At 39.3% G+C, this 25427-nt stretch overlaps 1 protein-coding gene across 2 annotated transcripts in view; it reads right to left on the bottom strand.

Moving 5' to 3' along the window:
• Positions 1-2719: 2719 nt before the first annotated feature.
• PARP8 (poly(ADP-ribose) polymerase family member 8) overlaps positions 2720-25427 on the bottom strand; it is a 124451-nt gene continuing 101743 nt past the window's right edge. The window contains exons 15-26 of one of the 2 annotated variants that reach the window (XM_068422650.1): positions 23924-24016; positions 16114-16239; positions 14527-14592; positions 13111-13178; positions 12707-12755; positions 11771-11883; positions 11537-11609; positions 9498-9567; positions 7573-7649; positions 6561-6630; positions 3460-3544; positions 2720-2822 (exon numbers count right to left, since the gene is read on the bottom strand). In XM_068422650.1, coding sequence (XP_068278751.1) covers positions 2720-2822; positions 3460-3544; positions 6561-6630; positions 7573-7649; positions 9498-9567; positions 11537-11609; positions 11771-11883; positions 12707-12755; positions 13111-13178; positions 14527-14592; positions 16114-16239; positions 23924-24016 — 993 coding nt within the window. The remainder of the gene's footprint in view (positions 2823-3459; positions 3545-6560; positions 6631-7572; positions 7650-9497; positions 9568-11536; positions 11610-11770; positions 11884-12706; positions 12756-13110; positions 13179-14526; positions 14593-16113; positions 16240-23923; positions 24017-25427) is intronic. The other variant, XM_068422648.1, reaches the window with a different exon arrangement.

Genomic DNA, 25427 nt, shown 5'->3' with positions numbered 1-25427 from the left:
AAGAAAACAGTGACTTACTGCGTAGCAAATAAATTTTGGTTTAATTCGATTAGTGTTTGTGACACTGGGTGCGTGTCCTTGCACTGTCCCCTACACCGTGACATCTTCCTAGGTGGCCCAGCTGCCCTGGGCATGGTGCTGCCCCAGTCTTCTGTGGGCCGTGTTTCCCCACAATGCAGCTTCGCTCTCCCAGACCCCTTTCCTGCCATGCACCATGTAGGACCTGAGCTGCTAATGCCACCTGTTAGCAATTCAGTGGCTCCTCATCTTTTTTTTCATTCCTACAAGCAAATGCCTCACCCCCTCAGAACTCCCTCCCTGAAAAGTTTTGCCCTTTCCCACTGCTTTGCAACACCTGTGGCCATCACATTCTGCCTTCTACTCTTGGCCACCCTTCTTCTTCCCCGTGCACAAGCCAGTTGCCTCAGTACTCCCTGAAGTGGGCATCTTACAACAGCAAGGCCTCCATATACCTCAGAGCCCTGCTTTCCTCCACGCTGTCACTTCCCCCTACTCATCCATTTAAAACAAACCTCTGAGCAGTCTTAAAATTTGGCAGAGCTGTATTTTCCCTCCCCTTTCCAGTGGTTGTACTTATGATGGCATCATTCATGGCCAGTATCGTGACCTCACTGTGCAAACCAAGGCTGACTCACTGCCATAGCTACATTCCAGGTTTCTTCCTTCAAGGGGTTCACTGATGACCCTGCTGCAGCTTGAGGGGACAGGGAAGATGACTGCTTACTTGGCTTCTCCAGTTCACTCATTGTCATCTTTCTTTTCTCCTAGTTTTCTGAGGAGGCTTCCCAGAGTGGTGGACTATCAGCCCAGCAAGTCAATGTAGGATATCGTTGTGGATTTGCTTCCTAGTTTCTTTTTGTTATGCAAAACACAGTGATTCAGACACATATGGCAGGACATATTATAGAGATGGTCATTCCAGGGTTTCAGCTCCACTTCCGAATTACGCTGATTTTGTGCAGTTACACAACCTAAGGCAGTCCTTACGTAGATACACAAATTTCAGGAATCCTCTTTGTTTCAAGAAGTTAACCTGTGTCCCAACACAAAAGATAACAATTAGAGTAGTGATTCTCAAGTTGGGGGTCCACCAAATGGGGGTGAAAGTCAACAGAAATTCAATAGCAAAATGGGGATTTGCAAAGAGAATTGGCTTTACATGTCTGGATGTGAACCCAGAAAAACTGAAGCCCCCAGCAAATAGGTCTGGAATGCTAAAATACATCTCCAAGTATGTGCTCCTGGGCCCAATAATCATATCTTACTTGTAGGGCACTTCAACTGCAGCAAGTAATAAGGGAGTGTAGCTTGAATTAGAAAGAAAGAATCACCCATTACAGCATATCTAATGCAGTTCTGTTTAAAAGAAACAAACATGCCTGTGCTCTGTTGTGCTGTTATTTGGTGCTTCGGTATCTTTATTATGAAAATAACATAATAGATGATTCAGTCTATTTTTGTTTTCTGAATGGCTTGTCATAGTTGCACAGATGGGCAAGTTGAACTGCTCTCCATATTCAAGGGTGTGATTGATGCTTCAGGATAGCTACCATGAGGGCCGCCAAGGGCACTCATCAGGGCACAGGATATGCTTTAGGCCTTGGAGAATGGGCCCGTCCCTACTTGTGTTGCCCTCATGCTCATTTGGAAAAAACAGCTGCTAATTTAAAGGACAGAGAGATTTGAATTGGTTTGTTTTCCCTCAGGAATAAATTAATAAAAATATTTCACTAAGAGAAAATCAGTAAAATTTTGCATTTGTTTGTATTTTCTGATGTACCAACAATCAACTCAATCATGTAAAAGTCTTAATTCAGCACATAGTTTTAAATATGTGGCTAAATTTAACCACAGAGCAGTTTCACTGAAGGGAAGATGAAAATATTAAAGAACGTTGTTGATCTAAAGACACTGAAAAAACTAGTATATAAAAACCAAATTTATAAAAAGGAAGTTAACAGCTTCAGGATTTCCAGATGTTTGCTAGGCTTGTATAATTAAAAAATGCAACTTAGCTGCTTAATGGATAACACAGTGTTTCAAGAGAAGATAAAGAAAACTAAACATACATCATCACTTTCATTACTTTTTGCCTTGTTTCATTCATTACATTAAAAAAAAAGTGTTATTGTTTTAACCTTTGACTCTACGTCCTAGCTGCATTTGTGTAAAATAAAATGAATCAAAGATAGCTGCAGGTAACCAATCTCTTTAATTTGACATGTTCCACACAACCTTTTATTGTGTTTAAATATGAGAATATTTTACTTATTGCAAAGTATCCTGCATAATACAGGTGCTCCGCTATAAAATCTTCTCTCTCACTTGTAATTCAGTCATTCTAAATTTAAAATACCAGTACAGAGTACTAAAACCTCCAGTTGAAGTTTAATATAAAAATATCAGCACAAAACTCCTTTTTAAAGTTTGTTTATTGTGAGCAACCCAAATGCCTGTTTAATTATTATTAGTTGTAGTATATTAATAGACTTTGCACCCCTACAGTTGCTAATTCATACTATCTCAGGTGTTTTGATGAGATAAGAAATACTAAGTAAGAAAACAGTTAAGTATTCAAAGGGTTAATTTGCTTAGAATAATAATAATAAATTGTTTTTTGCATCTTCTTCAGTTCAAAATCCAGCTTTGAGACTGAGGAAGGCTTCCAAATCACATCAATTAAATAAGAGTGGTCCTTTTAACCAGTAGCAGTTTGATTGCCAATGACTCGAAGAATCTCTTTATGAATGCTTGGTTCCTCGGTATTTATACTTATATCACACACTTGACCATCTTCATAACTAAAAAAAAGTAAAGAAAATAAAATCAAATTAGTGTTTTATTAATCTACCTAAAAACATCCAAAACTCTGTTTCATTCAATAATCAAAGAGTGCTTTTTCCGTATGCTAACATGTTTCTATTAAAATGCTCTGCTGCACTTCACCATTATATGCAGATCCTAAACTCTAGAGAGTGAAGGGTGGTCGGGCTGCCATTGTCATTGAAACCCTGAGGCTGAATAAGCCACTAGGACCCGAAAGGGACAAGTCATAGGTCAGAGGGGAAATGCTCACATCATAGACAGGAAGTCTTTAATGAATTCCTCAGCTTTATAACACACAGCCAAATAGAAAGGATATTTTACGATACATGGATAGACTTAACTGTAACATGAGGTAATGCTATAGAGTGGGAAAAATCAGTAACTCTCCATTCATTTATTCTATAACAAAACATCTACTAAACCTTTGTCACTAGCTTGCCCATACATTTCCTAACAAAAGTAAGTACAGAGAAAGATAAAAAATGAAGTGATACTGAAAAGAATTAGGAAGAAACATCTTTTCTCTACTTCAATTACAACTATTGGAGGGAACATGGGGAAAAAGGTCTAGAACTAACAGAAGTTGAATGTTAAAAGAAGCTTTGTACTCACACAAAGAAAAATCTTGTACACACGTAATCTGTATTGGGAACTACCCATATCTCTCCATATTTGTGCAGATCAGATGAGGTTATCACTATCAGGGAAAGAATAAAATTCACAGTGATGAAAACATGCCTGGAAAATATTTCTTTAAAAGATTTGCTTTTTTATACACTTTAAATAGCCTTCTGGGAATGTGTAGTTTGCCTTTGCATGCCTGTGGTGTGGCGTAGACTCTGAGTTGGCTGCTAGTACAGACAGGGAGATGAACTTGATTCTTGTTTCCAAAATATGTTATATTTTCCAGAAAACACAGATGCTTGATGTATGGGAGCCAATTGTTAATTGGAATGAAAAATGAAAAAGTCTATTTATTAAAAACTGATTTTAAACGGCCATAGGGATGTTAAGGAGGATCTGAGTCAACTAACCAGCCTTTGAAACAGAGATATTTGTGTTTGATGATGGCTGAGGCAAAAAGATGTTAAAGACAAAGCCTGAAACTGAGATATGACAAATTTGGGATTTGCAATATTACGAAATATTTTTAAAAACTAAGCATAGCAATTACGACAGAAGGGGATCATGAAGCTTGCCAAAACTTCCTCAATGTTTAGAAAACAGCAATGTATTTGATGATAGATTGTTTGCCAGCAGAATGAGTACAACACAGGGAAGAAACCTTTTTATTGCTAGGAAAAAGCTATACCATCAATCTGTATTTGAAAAGATTTCTATAAATGTATTTAAACAGCATCCTTCTGGGCAAGTTGTCCACTGCAGGATGAGGGTATTCATGGTGCGCTGGGTGAAGAACTGGCTGAAGGGCAGAGCTCAAAGGCTTGTAGTGAATGGGGCTACATCTGGCTGGTGACTGGTGTTCCTCAGGGCTCAATTCTAGGGCCAGTTCTGTTCAATATATTTATTAACAAGCTGGATGCAGGAGTTGAATACACCATTAGCAAGTCTGCTGATAATACCAAACTGGGAGGTGCTGTTGACTCTCTTGAGGGACAGGAGGCCTTGCAGAGAGATCTAGATAGATTGGAGCATTGGGCAATCATTAATGGGATGAAATTTAACAAGTCAAAATGCTTGATTCTGCCCCTAGGACAGAGTAATGCCAGCAACAAGTATAAATGGGGAGAGGAGTGGCTGGAGAGCAGCCTTGCAGAAAGGGATCTGGGGGTGCTGGTTGGCAGCAGGTTCAACAGGAGTCAGCAGTGTGCCCTGGCAGCCAAGAGGTCAAACCGCATCCTGGGGTGCATCAAACAGGGTATAACCAGCTGGTCAAAAGAGGTGATTATCCTGCTGTATTCAGTGTTGGTGCGGCCTCACCTTCAGTGCTGTGTGCAGTTCCGGACAACAATTTAAGAAGGACGTGAAGGTCCTTGAATGCACCCAGAGGAGGGCAACAAAGCTGGTGAAAGAGCTGGAAGGCATGTCCGGAGCAACTGAGGACTCTGGGTTTGTCTAGTTTGGAGAAAAGGAGGCTGAGGGGTGACCTCATGGCTCTCTACAGCTTCCTGAGGAGAGGAAATGGAGAGGGAGGTGCTGGTCTCTTCTGCCTGGTATCCAGTGATAGGACTTGTGGCAATGGTTCAAAGCTGCGCCAGGGGAAGTTCAGACTTGACATTGGGAACCATTTCTTTAATGAGAGGGTGTTCAAACCCTGGAACAGGCTTCCTAGAGGGGTGGTTGATGCCCCAAGCCTGTCAGTGTTCAAGAGGCATTTGGACAATGCCCTTAATAACATGCTTTAACCTTTGGTCAGCCCTGAATTAGTCAGGCAGTTGGACTAGATGATCATTGTAGGCCCCTTCCAAATGAAAGAGTCTTTCTATTCTATTCTATTCTATTCTATTCTATTCTATTCTATTCTATTCTATTCTATTCTATTCTATTCTATTCCATTCCATTCCATTCCATTCCATTCCATTCCATCACTACCATGAATAAATGCATATCCAATTTTTATACCATTTCTTCCACAGATGAATTCTTAACATATCTCTTGCAATTAATTTTATTTAAAATCTATATTAACCACTTCCCCTAAACACTTCCTTTCACAGGAAAATGAAGTGAATATGAATGATGTAAAATATATTTTGCCAAATATTTAAAATTCATAAATCGATAATCCACTAATAGTGTGAGGAAAGAACGCCACGGATAAGAAAGTCCTTGTGAAAGATGTAATTTTTACTTAGAAACTTCAGGCATTAAAGGCCAACTAAATTCTAGTAAACCCAAGATTCATTTCATATCTTCTTCTGATAATTTCAGAACTATACTTATGTATCTTTCTGTCCAGATCAAACTGCATTTTCATGTTGACTAACATCTCCTTAATCATATTAAGTATTTCACTTGAACAGTCTCAAAAATATATATATATAAAAGTAGCATATATAGCTTAAAGCATCCATTTTGAAATAACATCTTTTCCACCATCTGTATTAATTTTTACTTTTTATAAACAAATGCTCCAAGTGAAGGGAAACTGATTTTAATATAATTTCTTTTTGTTTGACCAATGAGACTAATTACCAATTACTGGTACAATTCTTATTCAAATTTCATAATTCTTTGTTCTCAAAACCTGTCGAAGTTTCATTACTTATTAGAGGAATAGCCAAGTCTTTCAAGAATGACTGTACTCACATGCACTGGATTTTAACTTCACAAAATTTCTGAAGCAGTCAGAGAAAACAGACTGGTTGCCAGATGAACAGTATATTTGCCTGAACAGTGAAAAATTATTTGGAAATACAATAGGAAATCTGTTTTTTCTAAGTTTTAGATGTTCAATGCATTTGTCAAGAGCTTGCAAGAAGTCATTGTTTCAAATAAAGGCCACGACGACGATCAGTCGCTATGTGCATATGACTATTTCATGAAAATTCAGCATGTGTTAGAGGTTTTGTTTGAAGAGGGAAATGTTTGAACTGAAATATAAGGTCAGCTACTAAGCAAGTACTTGTACGCCTACCTAAAGCAGTCTCTTACCTAAAACCAACCAATACTGGAACTAAAGGTCTCACTGATTTGCATCCAGTAACACTGTGTCCTTGACTAAAACAGTTTTTCAAGGGCTTTCAGCTTACCTTCACATAAGGCTATGCATTTTAAGTTACGGCTTTCCAAGAATTGTGGCTGTTGTCCTTTCTTCTGTGACTGAGATGTAAAAACATAAGAAAACTTAATTAGTGCAGTAAGACAAACTGAGTGAAAAAGTAACAAAGGAGAGGGCTGCTGTTATCAGTGGCTTAGTAATTAAAAAAGATAGAGGCAGTCTTTCTAAAACAATTCTATTGCATTTCTAAATGTAATAAAATTTCTAAAAACATTTTATTTGTTTGGATTATTGTAGGAGGGATTGGAACTCCTTTATCCAGAAAGAAAAGTTCCTAATTATTACAGAATGAATATTATGATTAGAAATATCAGAGTGTTACTGATAAACAAATTGATAGCAGGAAAAAAAAAAGGTGGATTTGATCACTGATTCTTTGGCCACTACCCTGATATTTTACTGGCCTTCCCATTTCTGAGGGCTTCTGCTGTTACACACCAACCTCTCTCCAAAGCCAGATTATTCTGCAGTTCCTATGTGTTAACTATGGAGACAGATGTAAGATTTCTTTCTCAATAATTAGCCCTACACATAAATGCTAGGAGTTTGCTTTAGATAAAGCAGAATTGTAATGGTTTAATATGTAAAAAACCATGAAAAAGAAAAACTGACTTGCTCTAAACGAAACTCTACTCATTTTCCAGCAACAGCCACTCTCAATTCCTTTTGCATCATTCTTCTGCAAGTCTAGAACTCAGAAAGCAAGGGCTTGCTAAAGATCATAATGCAATCTGTATTTCATTTTCATTCTCTTCCTAAATTCTTCTGCTTGGAAAAGAAGGGCACAAGACCTGCAGTATACTCCGTAAATTGTTATTAAAAGCAGTTGGGCTGTATTTGATGTTTGCAGTCTCTGAAGTTGTTGATTTCGTTCAATAAAATAAAACTGTTAGCTTTCACAAAGGGAATATTACCTCCTTTCCAGCTATCAAGTTTCCAAGCACAAAATGATAAGTCTTCCAGATATGGCTGATGTACTGTACCTGTGATGTATTACTGCCCTTACTGCCTGAAGCTGGTTCATCTTTAGGTGACATCTTCTGCTGCTTCTTGTTCATCCCTAGGAATATTAAAATCATGTAAGATATCTCGGCATATAAATACCATAATAAGCAAAGTTAATTATGGAGAATGAAACAGGTAGCACAGTAGGAATCACAGTCCTTTGCATGGCACCCAAAAAGCTAGTTAACTTTGTCATAGAATACCTCGATCATCCTGCGAATTACCAGTACATCTGCATGTATTGCAAAGACCTTAGGAAAGTCAAGTTAGCATTAAGTAGGTGCAAAAGAAGATAAACATGAGCTTAAATGCCACTGAATTCAGCTCAGGGATGCTCTTAGGTGGCTACTTAACAGAGCTGCATGTCAGCATGTCTTCAGCCTAACTGACCCTATTCAGGCTGAAGTATGACAGTCTGATTTACTGTGGGTGGGATAGTAAAATCACAAAAGAAAGAACTTTAGATATTAAACTTTAATACTCTATTTAGACTTATTAAAAGTCTAATTAATTTTTAGGAGTAGTTAATTTATTTAAAGTTTTAAAGTCTACCTTGGTTGAATTAATTTATCTACATGTAAAAGTACTAAATTATTTGTCAGCCACATTGGATCTAATTTCCATCTCAGAACTGTGAACACCTACATTTGTGCCTTAGATCTCTTTTATATTCCTCATGTTGGTTTATATAAAATCCCTGTATTGTATGGTATTACAGGCTTCCTTGCCTTTCCATTATCCCATGTTTCTTGGCAGTTTGCAAACACAGACTGAATTATTGGGAAATTTAACTCTTTGAAGGAACAGGGAATGTAGGACTCCTCTGTGTTCTTTACTGGCATCAAGCATTACATACTTTATAGGAACACAGGCCTCCTTTCTGGAGGAGACTGGATGGAAGGGAGAGAGATGAGAAAGGGAGAGAGATGAGAAAAAACACTTTGAAGCTGACAAAGCAGTGTTGTCCAATAAGAAGGACATTTTGTTAGATAACGATACTGCAATCTGCACTTTTAGTGAGTCCTAAAAAGCTTCCCTACGTGTGTAATGTCTGAAAAGCTAAAAGTACATTTAGAGATTGTTGATATTGAAATTCAATAAAATAGTAGTAAAAAATTCTGAGCTCTTAAAATGAATTGTGACATTACCTAAAAGTACTGAAAATCAGAACGCGTAACTAAAACTCAGAATTATCTACATGAACACAAACACACATTCAATTATACCAGCACTTTCATATATGAGGAAACAGTAAATACAACATATCAAAGGAAAAAGTCACCATATTTTAAAATCTCTTAAGTTTCTTAATACACTCATTGGTGTATCTTGTTTCTATTATGCGTCTACCTATGATTTCATTCTTATACAGAAAACTCGGCATGACTCATTTTGGATTTACTAGCGGGACAAATTATGTTCCCTCTCCTTCTCATGCTAAAAGAAACACACTGTCCTGTACTTTCTATGTAATGCTGACATGGCGATACTGGGAATACTCTTAAATATATACAGTTGAACATGTCTATTGATGAATACTTGTTTTGCCTGATCAGGCTGTAAAAGCCCATGAATCCATAGATAATGTCAGATGGACTTAGGAAGATATTGACAAAAAATCACAAACACAAAGTTGAATTTCCATTGCATAATCAAGACCTGCTCCATTACATACAGCATCTAGTATTAGCTACTATATACTTCAAGCACAGTGTCAAGATACTCAGCACCTTGGAAAATGAGGACAGGTATTTAACAAGGGAATTTAGATTTTCTCTTTTTTGAATAAATTAAATCTTGGTCAACAAAGATAAAATTTAATACAGACAAGCTGGTAAGAAAAGCAGTAAAGTAAGATACCCCCCTATATTTCTCCAGCTTTAGAGTGATCTATAAATATCACCTGAGTAACCAAATGATATGCTTGACAATGGACTAAGGTAGATTCCACTTCCAAAGACTGCACCATGGAGCTGAAAAAGAGCGGAGTGATTGTTTTAACATTAATTTGGTTATCTGGACAAAATAATGAAGATAGGAACAGGTCATAATGTAGATAAGCATCTGCCCCAGTGCACTAATTTATTACATGGTAATAAATGGTGTTCAAAGAAGTCTTTAAAAAAATCATGCTAACTAAACTAAAATACTGTATATTCTGGAAACCATGTCCAAATGCCCAAAAGTATTTTACATCAGATTTACATATAAAATTGCATTTTCTGTTTTTAAATCTAACATTACGATGGAGGATGCCTACAGGTGGTGCTTCTGCACATGTCCAAATACACCTCAGCCTTAACAACGCTGAGCAAGCACAGCATGTGTCTCACATCAAAACCTTGGCAGGAAGCACAGCCTAAGCCAGCCTCTGTGAATCAACAGCAGCAACAGCTCCTGTTGTTTCCTTTAAGGTAAGAAATGAAAAGATGGTGAAGACATTGGTCATGCTATAGAAAAATTTAGTCACTAGTTCAGCCTGAATACTGAAGGAATGGGTTCAATCAAGCTTTTGCCTGAGCCAATTCAGACATGCATATCCCATCACTGCAGGACTGTACTTTAGCTGCAAAGCTACCAGCTGTCTGAAAAGAACAGAGGAAAGGGGAGACTCTTCTTCACCAGCATCACTGTTACATGTCATGATGCTTGGGCTAAACAACAAAAGTGAACACTTTTTATTAGCTCTGCAGTCATTTTGTTGTCTGGAAAGGAGGAAGTATGGGTTTCACTTCTCCACCAGGGACTGACTGCTTTATGTGGAAAAGCCTTTAAAGAAAACACACCAAGTAGTTGTTGGAGCACAAATGAGAACCCAGAATCTCCAGCCTAGGTAGATGTTATGACCACTGGGCTTCAGAGTCATGCTCATCCTTATTTCTTTCCTCTGACCCAATGATATTTACACTGCTTCTGCAATGTGCCAGAGCTCTCATAGTAATGTGCAAACATGCTTTTCACTCCTCCAGATCCTACAATGTCGTACAGGACTCTTGGTGAGTAGGTATTTTTCCTGACTGGTTGGTACCTGGGGTAACTAGGATGAACTGGGCTCAGGATATGCCTTAGGTGTGTGAGAGATCTAAAAATGATGATTTGTATAAAATAGGGCTTTACTGCTTCCTCCTATTCCCAGTATCAAAAACCTCAACAACAACAACAAAAACATTAACAAAGGGGTTTACTTTGGTGAATTTTGGTGTGTAAATCCCGCTTTCTTGGGGAATTATCTTCCAAAGATACTAACAAAAACACCCAAACCACTAAGAGGAACAGCAGAGATTTCCATTTCCTTTTTTTCAGTGTCTTCTGTACCCCAATCCTTAGTCAGCACCCTGAGATCCTCCTCCAAGGTATCATAGACTCAGTTCTGGGGAAGAGCTGTCAAAACCTTGATACTAAAATACTCCGAGTTAGAGCTCCCCAGTCCCTCTGATACTGCCTATTTTGCTCTGCAATAGTGGTCTCCTGGTGATTCAGTCTGAGAAAACGAACTGAAGTTTGCAATAGCTCCCTCCTAGCCAGTACACTCATATTTCCATTCCCAAGGAAACCAGAGGAGAAGGTGCTGTAAACTCAGTTCCTGTAAATCTAGTATGCTCTTGAATCCTATAAAATGGAGATAGTTTATGTAGCTCTAAATTTTAATCCCAAAACTGCTTTTAAGCAGTACTGAGCTAAGCCTCTTGGAGGTGCTGCTCTGCAATGTAAAATTGAAACACTGTTTCCAGCAATGGGATTTTCTAACTGTTTCAGCAGACATATTATTTTGTTTTAATTGCATCAGAGAAGCACCTTTTCCAGGAAACAAGAGGGTATTTGAAATCATCCCTTTTTTCCACCTATATGACTACCAGAACCACACTCCCTGAAAACATGCCTAAGCTAGTATGTAATCAAGCATGCACAGCTTAGCTAAAGTCTATTTAGTCTACTATTTACCTGCAGCTTCGTATTGGAAGCAACAACTAAGCCGTTCCTCAGGATGGAATGCCAATTTTCAATGTGTGAACCACTGAAAAAATGAAAAAGAAAGCATTAAAATCCACAGTGTAAAATGCAAAATGAAATCAGTAATCCTTTAAAACAATAAATTCACAGCTGTAAACCTCAAATGGCAAGAACAAAGAAATAGCAATTTTGATAACCTTGATTAATATGAATACGTGTACTTACTGAAATGCAAAGGTACTTCCGTAGAGATTTTTAGCAGCTCGGAAATTGGATTCTTTGGCTGGTGGACTGCTGAGAAGTAGGAACTGGTGGGGAGTGTGCATAAACTTTAGTTGCTGTAAAATATAACAGTGCACCAGTGAAAACAAGTTGATTAACACAAAAGCATTGTATTTCCATAATGTTAGTTCTTAAGATACCATGCCGTTTTGCACAATACATGACTGCATCTAAATAACTACATGAACTAAGTTGAAATTGGTTCTTATTACATATTTTTTACCTGAAATCAAACAGTAAAAATGTCATTCAGTTTACAAAACATATGGAAATTTCTGAAACAGATTTCAGCCCAATATGGCTCTAGTAAAGTAATTAAATTGAACAATTTCATCATGACATTTTGATCAGAGCTAGCTTTGAAATAAGGTTCAGATTTGAAAGGTTGCAAATTACCATGCCCTTAATCAGAGGATCAGAGGCACATACACTCAGAAATTGATCTCAGCACCATACCTCTAAAATTCAAGAGCTATACTCTTTTAAAGATGTACTCATATGTGGATCTCCTGGTACACTGTGTTTGTGTGCACTGCTTTCTGTACAATTCTGTATCTAATATTCTATATGGTAACAAAACAAACAGTGAAGTTATTCTCACCCAGTCTCCGATGACTACAAGGTAGATACTTGTATTTGAGCTACTGACCTCAAATAGGCTTTTTTCTGAGCACTATTCCTTTGACCTATTTCAGATATCCACAATATGATTCTATGAGTCATGACCTGAAACTGCCTATTTCTCTCTCTTGTCTATTAATGGAGTCTATGTGATTAGTTTGAATGTAGACACCAATGTTTGGCTAGGAGACTCCCACCTACAATGCTAATACGAGCCATGAAAAATGAGAAAATAATAAAGAACCCACAGACACTTACCCTATTCACTGGTAGCTTCACAATATGTGATCTATTACTAGATATAACCCTAAAATAAGAAACAGATGTATTAGACATGGTAATCCAATAAAACTTTTCTTCTTAAAAATGTGTATGAATGGCTACCACAAAGCACCCAGCTGCAGGCCTTTGAACCTATCAGATGGAAGTAGACCAAATCTTTACTAGAAAATGAGATCAGAGGCTGTACAAATAAGCTGGAGTCTTTCCAGTGTTTTCAGAGGGCCCAGATGAGGTCCAGAAACAGTCCAGAAACACCTGCAGTTGCAAATGTCAACCATGATGTTAATTCTTAGGGTGCACTTATACCAAATTATACTGGTGAAGTGACCATTAAACATGGTACTTTAGTAATTATCATCTCACGTGAGTCAATTTTATACCATTGTAGAAGAGGATGTGCAAGTGGGTCTTGTTTATCCATCTGCTTCTTAATTTCCAAGTAAGGTGCCTAGAAAAGAGTAATTATGTTCTTCTTTATTTCTAGTTGAAATCATAAGGTTAAATTTTATATGTTACATTGCCCATGATTTCATCTACTAAAATGAATACATGGGACTCATTATTAGGCTTAAATTACAGTTTTACTGACATTTAGCGTTGTACAGTTATAAATGTGTTTTGACAACAACAAGAATTAATATAGCAATTATTTTCCCTGAAGTAAAATAATAAGCATATAATTAGCATAAAAATGAGTATATTATAGCAAACATTGATGATCTCAGCGAGAACAGCAGAAGATGTCTATCTATGCTCAGCTCTTGGATTAAGAAATTGGACTGGAACTTTGCAAAATTACGTCTGTCAAAATATCCCAAGATAATTCACTCCATTTTTTAAAACCGTTTCATGGTATAAACTGGTAAAGTAAAACACTGTATCAGCTTATCATCCCTTTGAAAACCTTTCTTTACTTCAATCACAGTGCAAAGCATTCCTTTAAAACTCTTCAGTCCAAGAATTATTTTAACATTAAAAAAAAGCAAAATGGTGCTTATTTTTCTTTTAAAAAGACATTATATTGGCTAACAGAAAGTCCAAATTTTTAATTTTTTTTACAAGATGTTACAATAAGTAACAAAAATGTTAGAATTTTAATTTTCAATTTATTTTACTCCTCTCTATACACCTCGTTCTTCATTCCAGAATCCTGAAGTACTTTACAAATACATATTAAGTAAGATTTACAAACTGTTGTGACATTACATTTATATAGCAGTTGGAAAAGCAAGGTACATGGGAGAGATTTCAATAATCAATTATAATCAGCTGGGCTGTTTAGGAAAGGAAGTGTAAGAACAAACGTAAGTATGGCTATCAGATTCTATCCTACTGTGAATATTGAGAAATCACATGCTAGTAATCCCGAGAGACCCAACCTTCCAAGTCCCCAACCATACTTAGCTGATCAAGTGTTTTGCTATGATAGAAATAAAGCTATTATTCAGAACACTGTCACAAAATAAATTTCTTTTGCTTTGGAAATAAAAAACCCAGTCTGGCTTTGATATTTCCAGAAATGCAGCAGTTAGTGATTCTCTCATTACAATGTCCCATTCTGCTGTTAGATTATCTCTCATTAACTTCAAAAGATCTGAGTTCTGCTTCATCACTTTTATTTGACAACCATTATGGATACTCTACTTTTGTTATTTTTACAGACATTTTAATATTATTACAGCTCTATAGGAAAAAGATGATACTATTGACTTCCCCACCCATCATAGGCAAGCAATATAAACACCTTCCTAGCTCTAGAAACAGTGATTAAGTTGGGTAAAGATTTTTAAACTCACCTGTGTCATCTCTCTAATGGAAGTGATACTGTCCAATGCTTTCATGACTCGGTCATAATTCTTCTTCTGTTGTAGCACAAAATAAGCAAATAAATTAAAAGAATATTAGTCTATGGCTTTACAAAAACCTGAATTCTTTGAGTGTGTATAAAACCAAAGCTAGGACAAATGTTCAGCAAAGAAATTCTTTCAAACATTTCTAACCAATAGCTTCTTTCCACCTCACACATAGACTCTCTCATTCATAGTCCAGGAAAATTCCCCCCCAAAATATTATCATGATAGTTTTTCTTTGAATTTCACTGGAATCTCCAACACACTCAAAAAAATAGCTCACTTTTTAAACAAGTATTTCTAACTAAACACCGGTTCTGACAGTTATTTGGACAACATGCTATTAAGTTAAATAAAGTACTGACCAAACAGATTTTAAATAAAATGCTAAATAAACACATGTGTTTACTTTGCTAACAGCTCTATAAAACATCAGAGATCCTTCAGTTGTCGCTCTGCCTCACCCTGATCCTGGCCTACCCTCTGCTTGGAAACCGCTACTAGACAGCTCCAACTTTTCTGAGTGGATGAGCTTAACAGTCCATGCTTCACCAGCTCCACATTATGTTACCTTCGGGATCTTCACTGTTCCCCATCTTTGGGTCTTGTCAGCTGCCCATGGGCTTTTACCTCACCCATGCTGGCAAGAAGCCGGGAGGAGGCACTGTGGGTCCTGCCAGCCCAGGGGCTCTCTCCATTCCTCTTCTGGTGTAACCCTTTCATATTCTCTTGTCTCCTTCAGACTCCTGCCTTGCCCAGCCACCAGACTAGCTATCTCCTCATCAGCCCCCTTCCAAGCACCTCCTCGCAAGTCTTTCTTCCCACATGCTACAGAACACCCTTGCCCCTTCCTGAGGAAGAACCACTGCTAAGTGGCCTTTGTTCAGAAAAAGTGAAATGCATCCCAGTGCAGGACATCCAAAGTTCTCAATTATGCCCTTGGGGATGGCTCAAGTGAGATGTAATAGTTCACAGCTTCTCGAGGGCTTCCCTGAGAGGCAGTATTTGCAGCCTGAGGAGCAAGTAGTGCAAACACAATTCTTTACTTCAAAACTGATGCTTGTACAAAACTTGACTATGATGTCAACATCTGAAAAAATTACATTTAAGGACATAATTGTTTGCAAAGAGAAAATGAGACGAGAGCAATAACCTCTTCAAGAATAAAAAGATGGACTGGAAATCCCTCGGTTTACATGGTCTACACCTCCCCAAAGCCATCTTTCTCTTTGTGTCCAATGTGTACACTGAAAGAAAGACACTAAGAATATAAAATTTTGCATGTAGAATTTGTACCCTAAAAGTATTTCTTGGCTTCAACATAACTTTGAATGACACTTACAGTTTATACTGAAGTACCTTCTCAGAGACAATTAATAAAGCTACAAAGTTCTGAAAATAGTTACGTGCTTGTGCTATATTCTGGACCTGTATCTCTTACAGTAAAGGAGACTCCTCCAGAAGAAGGCTTTGCTTTGAAATCTCATGCATGACTAAAACCAAGCTATGACACAAAGAAAGATAGCTACTTACCCTGGGATTAAAGGCCAGCATCTGAGGATCATTAGGATCAACTACAGAAGGATATGGCTCGAAAATGACATCTTTCCTAGGTGACTCTAACGCAGACCGACACATGGACACTAACAGATCCACCACCTAGGGATACACAAAAATATTCATTCAATTGATGTACTTCATATTGTATCTTCCAGTCTGCTTTTTTTACACATTATGGTAATACAATTTCATTGTTACATTTATTACCCAAACTGTGTTACCCACAGGACATAGCTGAGGACCGAAATTTTTCCATTGACCTCAACAGGCTTCGACTTCAGCCCTGGTACATTATTCCAGCTGCATAAGCAGGACCAGTATCTGGTCCTAAATGTATTATCATGTCAAATACTTTGCTTGCAGTCCTGCTTTCTCTTGTGCACATGTGCTAATTCCTGGATTAAATTCACTTTCTAGGGAAATGAAGTCGTGCTGGATCTGTGTATCTCTGTACAGTAGATGCCAGTGAAAATGTTGCTCAAGAACGAGGAAGGATTTGTGAATCTGTACCACTGCTTGCTGTCTCCTGAAGACTCTAATCACATAAACTGTTCTGCTAAAGCCAGAACAGTGCAGTGATTTAACAGTAATTTGCATGGCTCACACTGGGAGATCCTCTTCCTTCCATCCTATTGTACAAAATTACAACACGGCTTTGAATACCTGTGATTTCCAAGATTTCACCGTAAGATCCTGCATGTAATGTGTACACAAGCGTGTATTCACATATGTGCACATAGGTGCATATACAACTTAGCAACAGATTTCTGTAAAACTGCTTCAAAATTTGTAATTCAGAAGTTAAAAATATAATACAGCAATCACAAACCAGAGAGAATGCATCTTTCTGGCAGCTGTGAAACCTAAATCCAGCTCATAATGAAATCCAAAGTTGCTACATAAGAATGTAGATGCAAATTACCTCATTTCCCCTTGTTTTTCCTGTGCCTTCAGAAAACATTCCTGTGTGAAAACAGACTTTTCCATTAATGAAAGGAAAAGCTGAGATGAGTCACACTTAGAAGGTATCCCTGGTTCCTCCCACAGCTCCACATGGATCAGATCTCATCTCACAGCTCAAGTTGTTCTAGAAGTTTTTATATATCTGCCATTGTATCTGATCAATTGGAGGAAAAAAAAATTACGGTCCTCTAGAGAAGCAGAATGAAAATAAGAATGAAAGGGAAAAGGAACTGTGCTGTGGTGAGTCATACTGTTGCCATTCTCCTCCTCTGCTCCTTTAGCATGAATGGACAATCTTCTCCATCGGTTTAAAAATATTCTGTTAGTTCCAGTTACTAATTATCTCACACACATTGAAAAATGAAGTTATTTAAATAATGATCCCTTCCTCCATGGTGCTCTGATTACTTTCCAGTTTATAATACCTGTAAGCGTGATGAATGTTTCAAAATAGAGTGTCTGCACTAGCATTTGCAAAGGAGACCAGGAGTCTGCATACACAGCCAGGTCAGGCAACTAGCCTGCAACTGTGTAAATGTATTACCGTGAAATTGAGCCTGAGTTCATACACCCTGCTTCTCAGGAGCACTTCTTAGCCTCCAGTTGCAAAACACTACTAGGGAAGAGTTGTTTGAGTTCCCAGATCTCTTAATACAGTGACTCAAAGCTGTCTTGCTTTATGATTTGCACGATGGGACTTTGTCTTAAAACTGGCACAGTTGTCAGAACACCATCCCAAAGCCCTCCTTTAAATCAGCTGTTGACTCCTATATTGTTTCTCACCATGATACCTGCGTATTGCTCTGACACTTGCTGATGACAATTCCCTCCTATGACATCAGTCTCTCAGACAGTGCCTCTCTTTCTCCAGAGACTCTCTACAGGGAGTCTGAACTATCAACAAATCAGGCATTTAATTTTCAGGCATTTTGACTATGTGACTAAAATAAGGCAAGGCGAGTTCAGGCTTGAAAGTTTTAGTACAATCACTTAGTATTAAGGAAGAGCCATGAGAATATTGGGAGTGACAAAGTAGGGGTGTGTATCTTAGGAAAGTAGCCAAAACCACAGCAGAAAAAAACAAGATGTGATTTCTAATAATGGGAACCTATATTTAGGCTCCTTCACTACACAAAAGGATTTGGAAGAAGATTCATCTGACAAAACGTAGAGATTCACAATGTGAACACCTTCCTCCTACTAGGCAGCCTAGGCTCTCTTTATAATCAACAGAGAAAATAACCACTGTGCTGATAGTCTATGCTGTGATTGACACCATCCTAAACTACTGTCACAAATAGCTCAGATGAATCAAACCCTAGAAGTACTGAATTCTTTCTGCAAACAGGAATGGGAGCTCAACCAGATCAGATGTTGTGAGATGGATGCAATGCTATCACTAGAATGAAATTCAGCACTATTTAGTCACCTAAGTCCAATAGGACAATTGACGAAACCTCTTATCTAACTCTTTTAAGTACCATTAAGGTTGTAAGCACTTCAGTACTCTACAGCAAAGCTCTGTAAATGTAGAGGTACTCTAGCGATCTAGAGCATGCTCTGCATATGCTTGCAACAGTGATATCTACAGAAAACACAGAGTGAGAGCTAACCAGGACCACATCTCCTGTCAGTTAAAAAGAGAAGTGAGAGCTACTTGTTTGTACCTAATGTACAACGTACATGTAATGTACCATGTAAATTTGTACCTAATTTTTCCCTAATTTTCGGAAAGCAAAATTCCAGCTGTTCAAGGAGTTAGTCAATAGGACCCCCTGGGAAACGGCCCTCAGGGGCAAGGGAGCAGAACAGAGCTGGTGGATCTTTAAGGACGCTTTCCACAGAGCGCAAGAGCTCTTGATCCCCAGGTGTAAGAAATCAGGCAACCAAGGCAGGAGACCGGCATGGCTAAGTCAAGACCTGCTGGTCAAACTAACGGGCAAGAGGAAATGCACAGGCAGTGGAAGCAGGGACAGGTATCCTGGGAAGATTATAGGGATGCTGCCTGGTTGTGTAGGGATGGGGTTAGGAAGGGCAAGGCGCAGGTGGAGCTGAACTCAGCAAGGGATGCAAAGAATAGTAAGGGCTTCTGTAGGCATGTGAGGCAGAAAAGGAAAGTCAAAGAAATCGTACGCTCCTTGATGAACAAGACTGGCAAACTGGTAACAACAGACAAGGAGAAGGCTGAGGAACTCAACACGTTTTCTGCCTTAGTCTTCACTGTAAACCTCTCTTCCCACACCTCTCGAGTGGATGGACTACAAGGCAGGGACTGCAGGAGCAAAGTCCCTTCCACTGTAAGAGATCAGGTTTGTGACCACCCGAGGAACCTGAACATACAGAAGTCTATGTGACCTGATGAGACGCATCTCAGAGTCCTGAGGAAATTAGCTGATGTAGTTGCCAAGCCACCCTCCATGATATTCGAAAGTCATGGCAGCCAGGTGAAATTCCTTGTGACTGGAAAAAGAGAAACACTGCACCCGTTTTTACAAAGGGTAGAAAGGAGGATCCTGGGAACTACCGACTGACAACTTCACCTCTGTGCCTGGAAAGATCATGGAACAGATCCTCCTAGAAGCTATGCGAAGGCTCACGGAGGACAGGAAGGTGATTGGAGACAGTTAGCATGGCTTCACCAAGGACAAGTCCTGCCTGACCAGCCTAGTGGCCTCTTTTGATGGAGTGACTACATCAGTGGACAAGGGAAGAACTACTGATGTAATCTATCTGGACTTCTGTAAGGCCTTTGACATGGTCCCTCACAACAGCCTTCTCTCTAAATTGAAGAGATATGGATTTGATGGGTGAACTGTTTGGTGGGTGAGGAATTGGTTGGATGGTCGCATCCATAGGGTAGTGGTCAACAGCTCAAGGTCCAGATGGAGATCGGTGACAAGTGGCATCCCTCAGGGGTCTGTACTGGGACCACTACTGTTTAATATCTTCATCAATGACACAGACAGTGGGATTGAGTGCACCCTCACCAAGTCTGCAGACGACACCAAGCCAAGTGCTGCAGTTGACACACCTGAGGAATGGGATGCCATCCAGAGGGACCTGGACAAGCTCGAGAAGTGGGCCCATGTGAACCTCATGAGGTTAGAATCATAGAATCATAGAATGGTTTGGGTTGGAAGGGACCTTAAAGATCACCTAGTTCCAATCCCCCTGCCATCAGCAGGGACACCCTTCCACTAGACCGGGTTGCTCATGGCCCCATCCAACCTAGCCTTGAACATTGCCAGGGAGGGGCATCCACAACTTCTCTGGGCAACCTGTTCCAGTGTCTCACCACCCTCACAGGAAAGAATTCCTTCCTAAAATCTAATCTAAATTTACCCTCTTTCAGTTTAAAATCATTACCCTTCGTCCTATCACTACATGACCTTGTAAAAAGTCCCTCTCCAGCTTTCCTGTAGGCCCCCTTCAGGTACTGGAAAGCTGCTAGAAGGTCTCCCTGGAGCCTTCTCTTCTCCAGGCTGAACAAGCCCAACTCTCTCAGTCTGTCTTCATAGGAGAGGTGCTCCAGCCCTCTGATCACCTTTGTGGCCCTCCTCTGGACTCGCTCCAACAGCTCCATGTCCTTATTTTGGGGGCCCCAGAGCTGAATGCAGTACTCCAGGTGGGGTCTCACAAGAGCAGAGTAGAGGGGGAAAATCACTTCCGTTGACCTGCTGGCCACCCTGCTTTTGATGCAGCCCAGGATACCGTTGGCTTTCTGGGCTGCAAGCACACATTGCCAGCTCATGTTGAGCTCCTCATCAGCCACCACCCAGAAATCCTTCTCCTCAGGGCTGCTCTCAAACCATTCTGCACCCAGCCTGTAATCATGCTTGGGATTGCCCTGACCCACATATAGGACCTTACACTTGGCCTTGTTGAATTTCATGCAGTTCGCACAGGCCCAGCTCTCAAGCCTCTCAAGGTCCCTCTGGATGGTATTCCTTTTCTCCAGTGTGTCGACCGCACCACACAGCTTGGTGTCATCGGCAAAGTTGCTGAGGGCGCACTCAATCCCACTGGCCATGTCACCGACAAAGATGTTAAACAGGACCGGTCCCAATACCGACCCCTGAGGAATGCCACTTGTCACTGGTCTCCAATTGGACATTGAGCCATTGACAACAACTCTCTGAGTGCGACCATCCAGCCAGTTCTTTATCCACCAAGTGGTCCATCCGTCAAGTCCATGTCTCTCCAATTTAGAGACAAGGATGTTGTGCAGGACAGTGTGAAATGCTTTGTACAAGTCCAGGTAGATGACATCAGTTGCTCTTCCCTTATCCACCAACGCTGTAATCCCATTGTAGAAGGCCACTAAATTTGTCAGGCACGATTTGCCCTTAGTGAAGCTACGCTGGCTGTCACCAACCATCTCCTTGTTTTCCATGTGCCTTAGCATAGTTTCCAGGAGGATCTGCTCCATGATCTTGCCGGGCACAAAGGTGAGACTGACTGGCCTGTAGTTCCCTGGGTCTTCCTTTTTTCCCTTTTTGAAAATGAGGGTTATGTTTCCCCTTTTACAGTCAGCGGGGACTTCACCAGACTGCCACGACTTCTCAAAAATGATGGGTAGCGGCTTAGCAACTTCATCTGCCAGTTCCCTCAGGACCCATGGATGCACTTCGTCAGATCCCATGGACTTGTGCACCTTCAGGTTCCTTAGATGGTCTCAAACCTGATCTTCTCCTACAGTGGGCAGTTCTTCATTGTCCCAGTCCCTGTCTTTGCTTTCTGCGACTTGAGTGGTGCAGTTCGAGCACTTGCCGGTGAAGACTGAGGCAAAAAAGTCACTGAGTACCTCAGCCTTCTCCATACCCCAGGTAATCAGGTCTCCCATTTCCTTCAGTTCAACAAGGCCAAGTGCAAGGTCCTGCACATGGGTCAGGGCAACCCCAGTATCAATACAGGCTGGGGATGAAGGGGTTGAGAGCAGCCCTGTGGAGGACTTCGGGGTACTGGTGGACGAAAAGCTGGACATAAGCCGGCAATGTGAGCTTGCAGCCCAGAAAGCCATCCAACCATATGCTGGATTGCATCAGGAAGCATGGCCAGCAGGTTGAGGGAGGTGATTCTGCCCCTCTACTCCACTCTGGTGAGACCCCACCTGGAGTACTGTGTCCAGCTCTGGAGTCCTCAGCACAGGAAAGACACAGAGCTGTTGGAGGGCGTCCAGAGGAGGGCCAGAAAGATGATTGGGAGAACACCTCTCCTATGAAGAGAGGCTGAGAGAGTTGGAGTTTTTCAGCCTGAAGAAGAGAAGGCTCCAGGGAGACCTTATTGTAGCCTTTCAGTACTTAAAGTGTGCCTGTAAGAAAGATGGGGACAAACCTTTTAGCAGGGCGTGCTGCGATAGCAGAAGGGGTAATGGTTTAAAACTGAAAGAGGGTAGATTTAGACTAGATATTAGGAAGAAATTCTTTCCTGTGAGGGTGGTGAGACATTGGAACAGGTTGCCCAGAGAAGTTGTGGATGCCCCCGCCCTGGAAGTGTTTAAGGCTAGATTGGATGGGCCTTGAGCAACCTGATCTAGTTGAAGATGTCCCTGCTCGTTGCAGGGGGGGTTGGACTAGATGACCTTTATAGGTCCCTTCCAACCCAAACTATTCTGTGGTTCTAAATGTACATGTAATGCATCATGTAAGCGCCTGAATTTAAAAAATAAAATTCTAGCTCCCCAGCAACACATAATTGAGGTCTCTAGAGGACTTCACGCTGAGGAAGAGGTGGGGCTTCATCAGCACATCTCTCTCCATTTCTTACAAGCTTACACAGGCATCCCAATGTTTGGTATCCTAGATGTTGCAAATATAGCCATCTAATGGTTTTCAGACATCCAATGAAGAGCTGATATTCAGATCCCACAGTCATATTCTCAAGCGATGAAGCTGGTGTACACTGCTGCAAGTTTCTCCCTTTGAGGATATGGCCATAGGTGGTATTCAGGCACTTAGCTGAATAGTTTATTTTCAGTGGCTAGACTCACTAGTGCTAGTTAAAGTTAACTGAACTGAACATTCGCTCTTCCAAAAACCCATGTTGCTTACTACGTAAATACAGAGTGAGTGACATATATCTAGGAAATCAGAGAGGAATGCACTTTTCTGTAAGATGTGTAAACTTTTAACTTAAGATCTTAAAAGGATCTTAAACATAAGATCTTTTTTAACTTTTGAATTTACTGCAAACTAAGGTTAAATGGTGATTTGGAAACATAGTTTAAAATGCTTTGCTTTCAGGAACATAAAAAATTATGAAAGAAAACAATTATATGGTTATAACTACATTAATAACTGAACTTAGAGTCGGAAAGCAAGCTTATATTAAATTCCTGATCCTTGAGAAGAGAGAAAAAACCTATGTAGCAACATTGGTAAGTACTTTCCCACTGTTATTTAATGATCAAAACAACAGATGCTCAGTGGATAGCTGCATCCCAACACCATGAACAGGAAGTAGCTTTTTAACTGCATCAGAGTAGTAATGGCTCATTAGGTGAAAATAAATGGGAATTATCTCCAAATGACAATGGCTGCCTTTATTAAGGACTCAGGTGACCTAACTCAATACAACAGAACAAGAAAACAGGGTTACTCTAATTACATGGAAGCAAAACAATGGAAGCACCTCATTAGTACTGTTTGAAAACGCCATGCATAATACAGTGTATTTACAGCTATAAGAGTGGACAAATAAATAATAGTTACCAAACAGTACTCATATGGGGAATACAAGTAAAAATAAATACTAGAAGAGACTGAGGAGACTGAGTATACTATAGAAAGTCAGACAGATAATAAGCATTTGATAATTCTACCTGAGCCCCAGTTGCAATTTCATCAGCAGCTTCGTTCATCACTCCTAACGTTTGGAAAGCAAAAACACAGAGCTCCCGTTCACAGACAGTGGGCTACACAGAGAAAGAAAGGTAATTATATTTTTGTTCTAGTTTTGGGTTCTTTGTTTATCATGTAACACCTACAACAAAACCCAAACACATTTAATGTTATTTTTTTTCTTCAGATATTAACAGCAACATTAATTTCAAATTATCAATACGTGTCAGTTATTGAGGAAGATACGTTAGAGAAGCTTTTTAATAATCTGAAGATCAAGTGTGAAGGATTCTGAAACTCGTAAGTAGTCACAGAGGCTAAACTTAACAGAAATCCAAACAGGTTACAAAACCAAAATTACAGGCATAGTACCCAAATGTCCTTAACACTAGACTATCAGACTCTGAAAACCTCCTACATAATTAAAATTAATGGAGAACAATTCCAGAAACAAATGAAGGCACACCGCCTTCATGAATGCAGGCTTATTCTTCACAGCTTGTTGTTCTGCGATTGAGAACACACATAAAAATCTGATCTAGAAGACAAATTTCTTGAAGAAGATACTTTAAATTTAATTTTTAACTAATTCAACAATTTATTTGTAAACTTTAAGAAAATGCATTATATTTTTATAGAATAAACACCGTATTTGGGAACGCCATATGTTATCTTAACAAATAAAGGCACTTCCACTTGTTTTTAGATATCAAAAAAACCCCACCAAAAACGTTGCTGTCAAACCATTTTTTTGCTGATATTTTTTAAAAATTTATTTCACAATGCCATCACAATGATCAAATAAAAAAAGTTAAACTGCATATTGAGTGAGAATTGAGTGTCTTGCCTTCATAAAGCAAACAAAGCAGAAACAAAAAAGAACACAGCTTTAAGAGTAAAGAGAATATGCATGACTTCACAGGCTTCCTAATTGGTTACAACACTTACAGCGACTCCATGCTTATTTACTGAAAGATAATTAGCAGATCAACTTTTTAAAGGCTCGAGTAATGCATCACACAGCGAATTGTTATCAGCACTCAAAATGAACAGTTGAAAGAAATACAAGAAAGAACACAAATTAAAACCTTCCTTAAAATTGTTCCCAATAAACATAACTTTTATTACAATGTTGAAAGCAATCAAAAGTATTTTTTGGACACTATTTCTTTAAATACATATTATTAAAACCTAGCTCACTGAAACTTAAAATGATCTTTGGTAGGCACTACTAAACTTTAACTAAAAATTCTGAGTCTAGCTATCACGATAATCACTAAAGCATTCACAGCCGTACACTTTGAAGTTCAAGCCAGTATCTCTAGGAAGCACTTGCAGAAATGAAAAAATGAACTGAACACATAAAGAGAACATAAAATTTAGCTGAATTCTGTTTCAGGCAACAGCTTTGTCAGTATACTGCTGTATTTGTAGTCACTTGTTTCATAGCCCTTAAAATATGCATTTGCTGGGTTTCAAAGATTC

This window comes from Nyctibius grandis, chromosome Z, assembly GCF_013368605.1.
Source record: "Nyctibius grandis isolate bNycGra1 chromosome Z, bNycGra1.pri, whole genome shotgun sequence".
In the NCBI taxonomy this organism is placed as follows: Eukaryota; Metazoa; Chordata; class Aves; order Nyctibiiformes; family Nyctibiidae; genus Nyctibius; species Nyctibius grandis.
The sequence above is the reverse complement of the archived record's forward strand: the minus strand, read 5'-3'. Positions and strand labels throughout refer to the sequence as shown.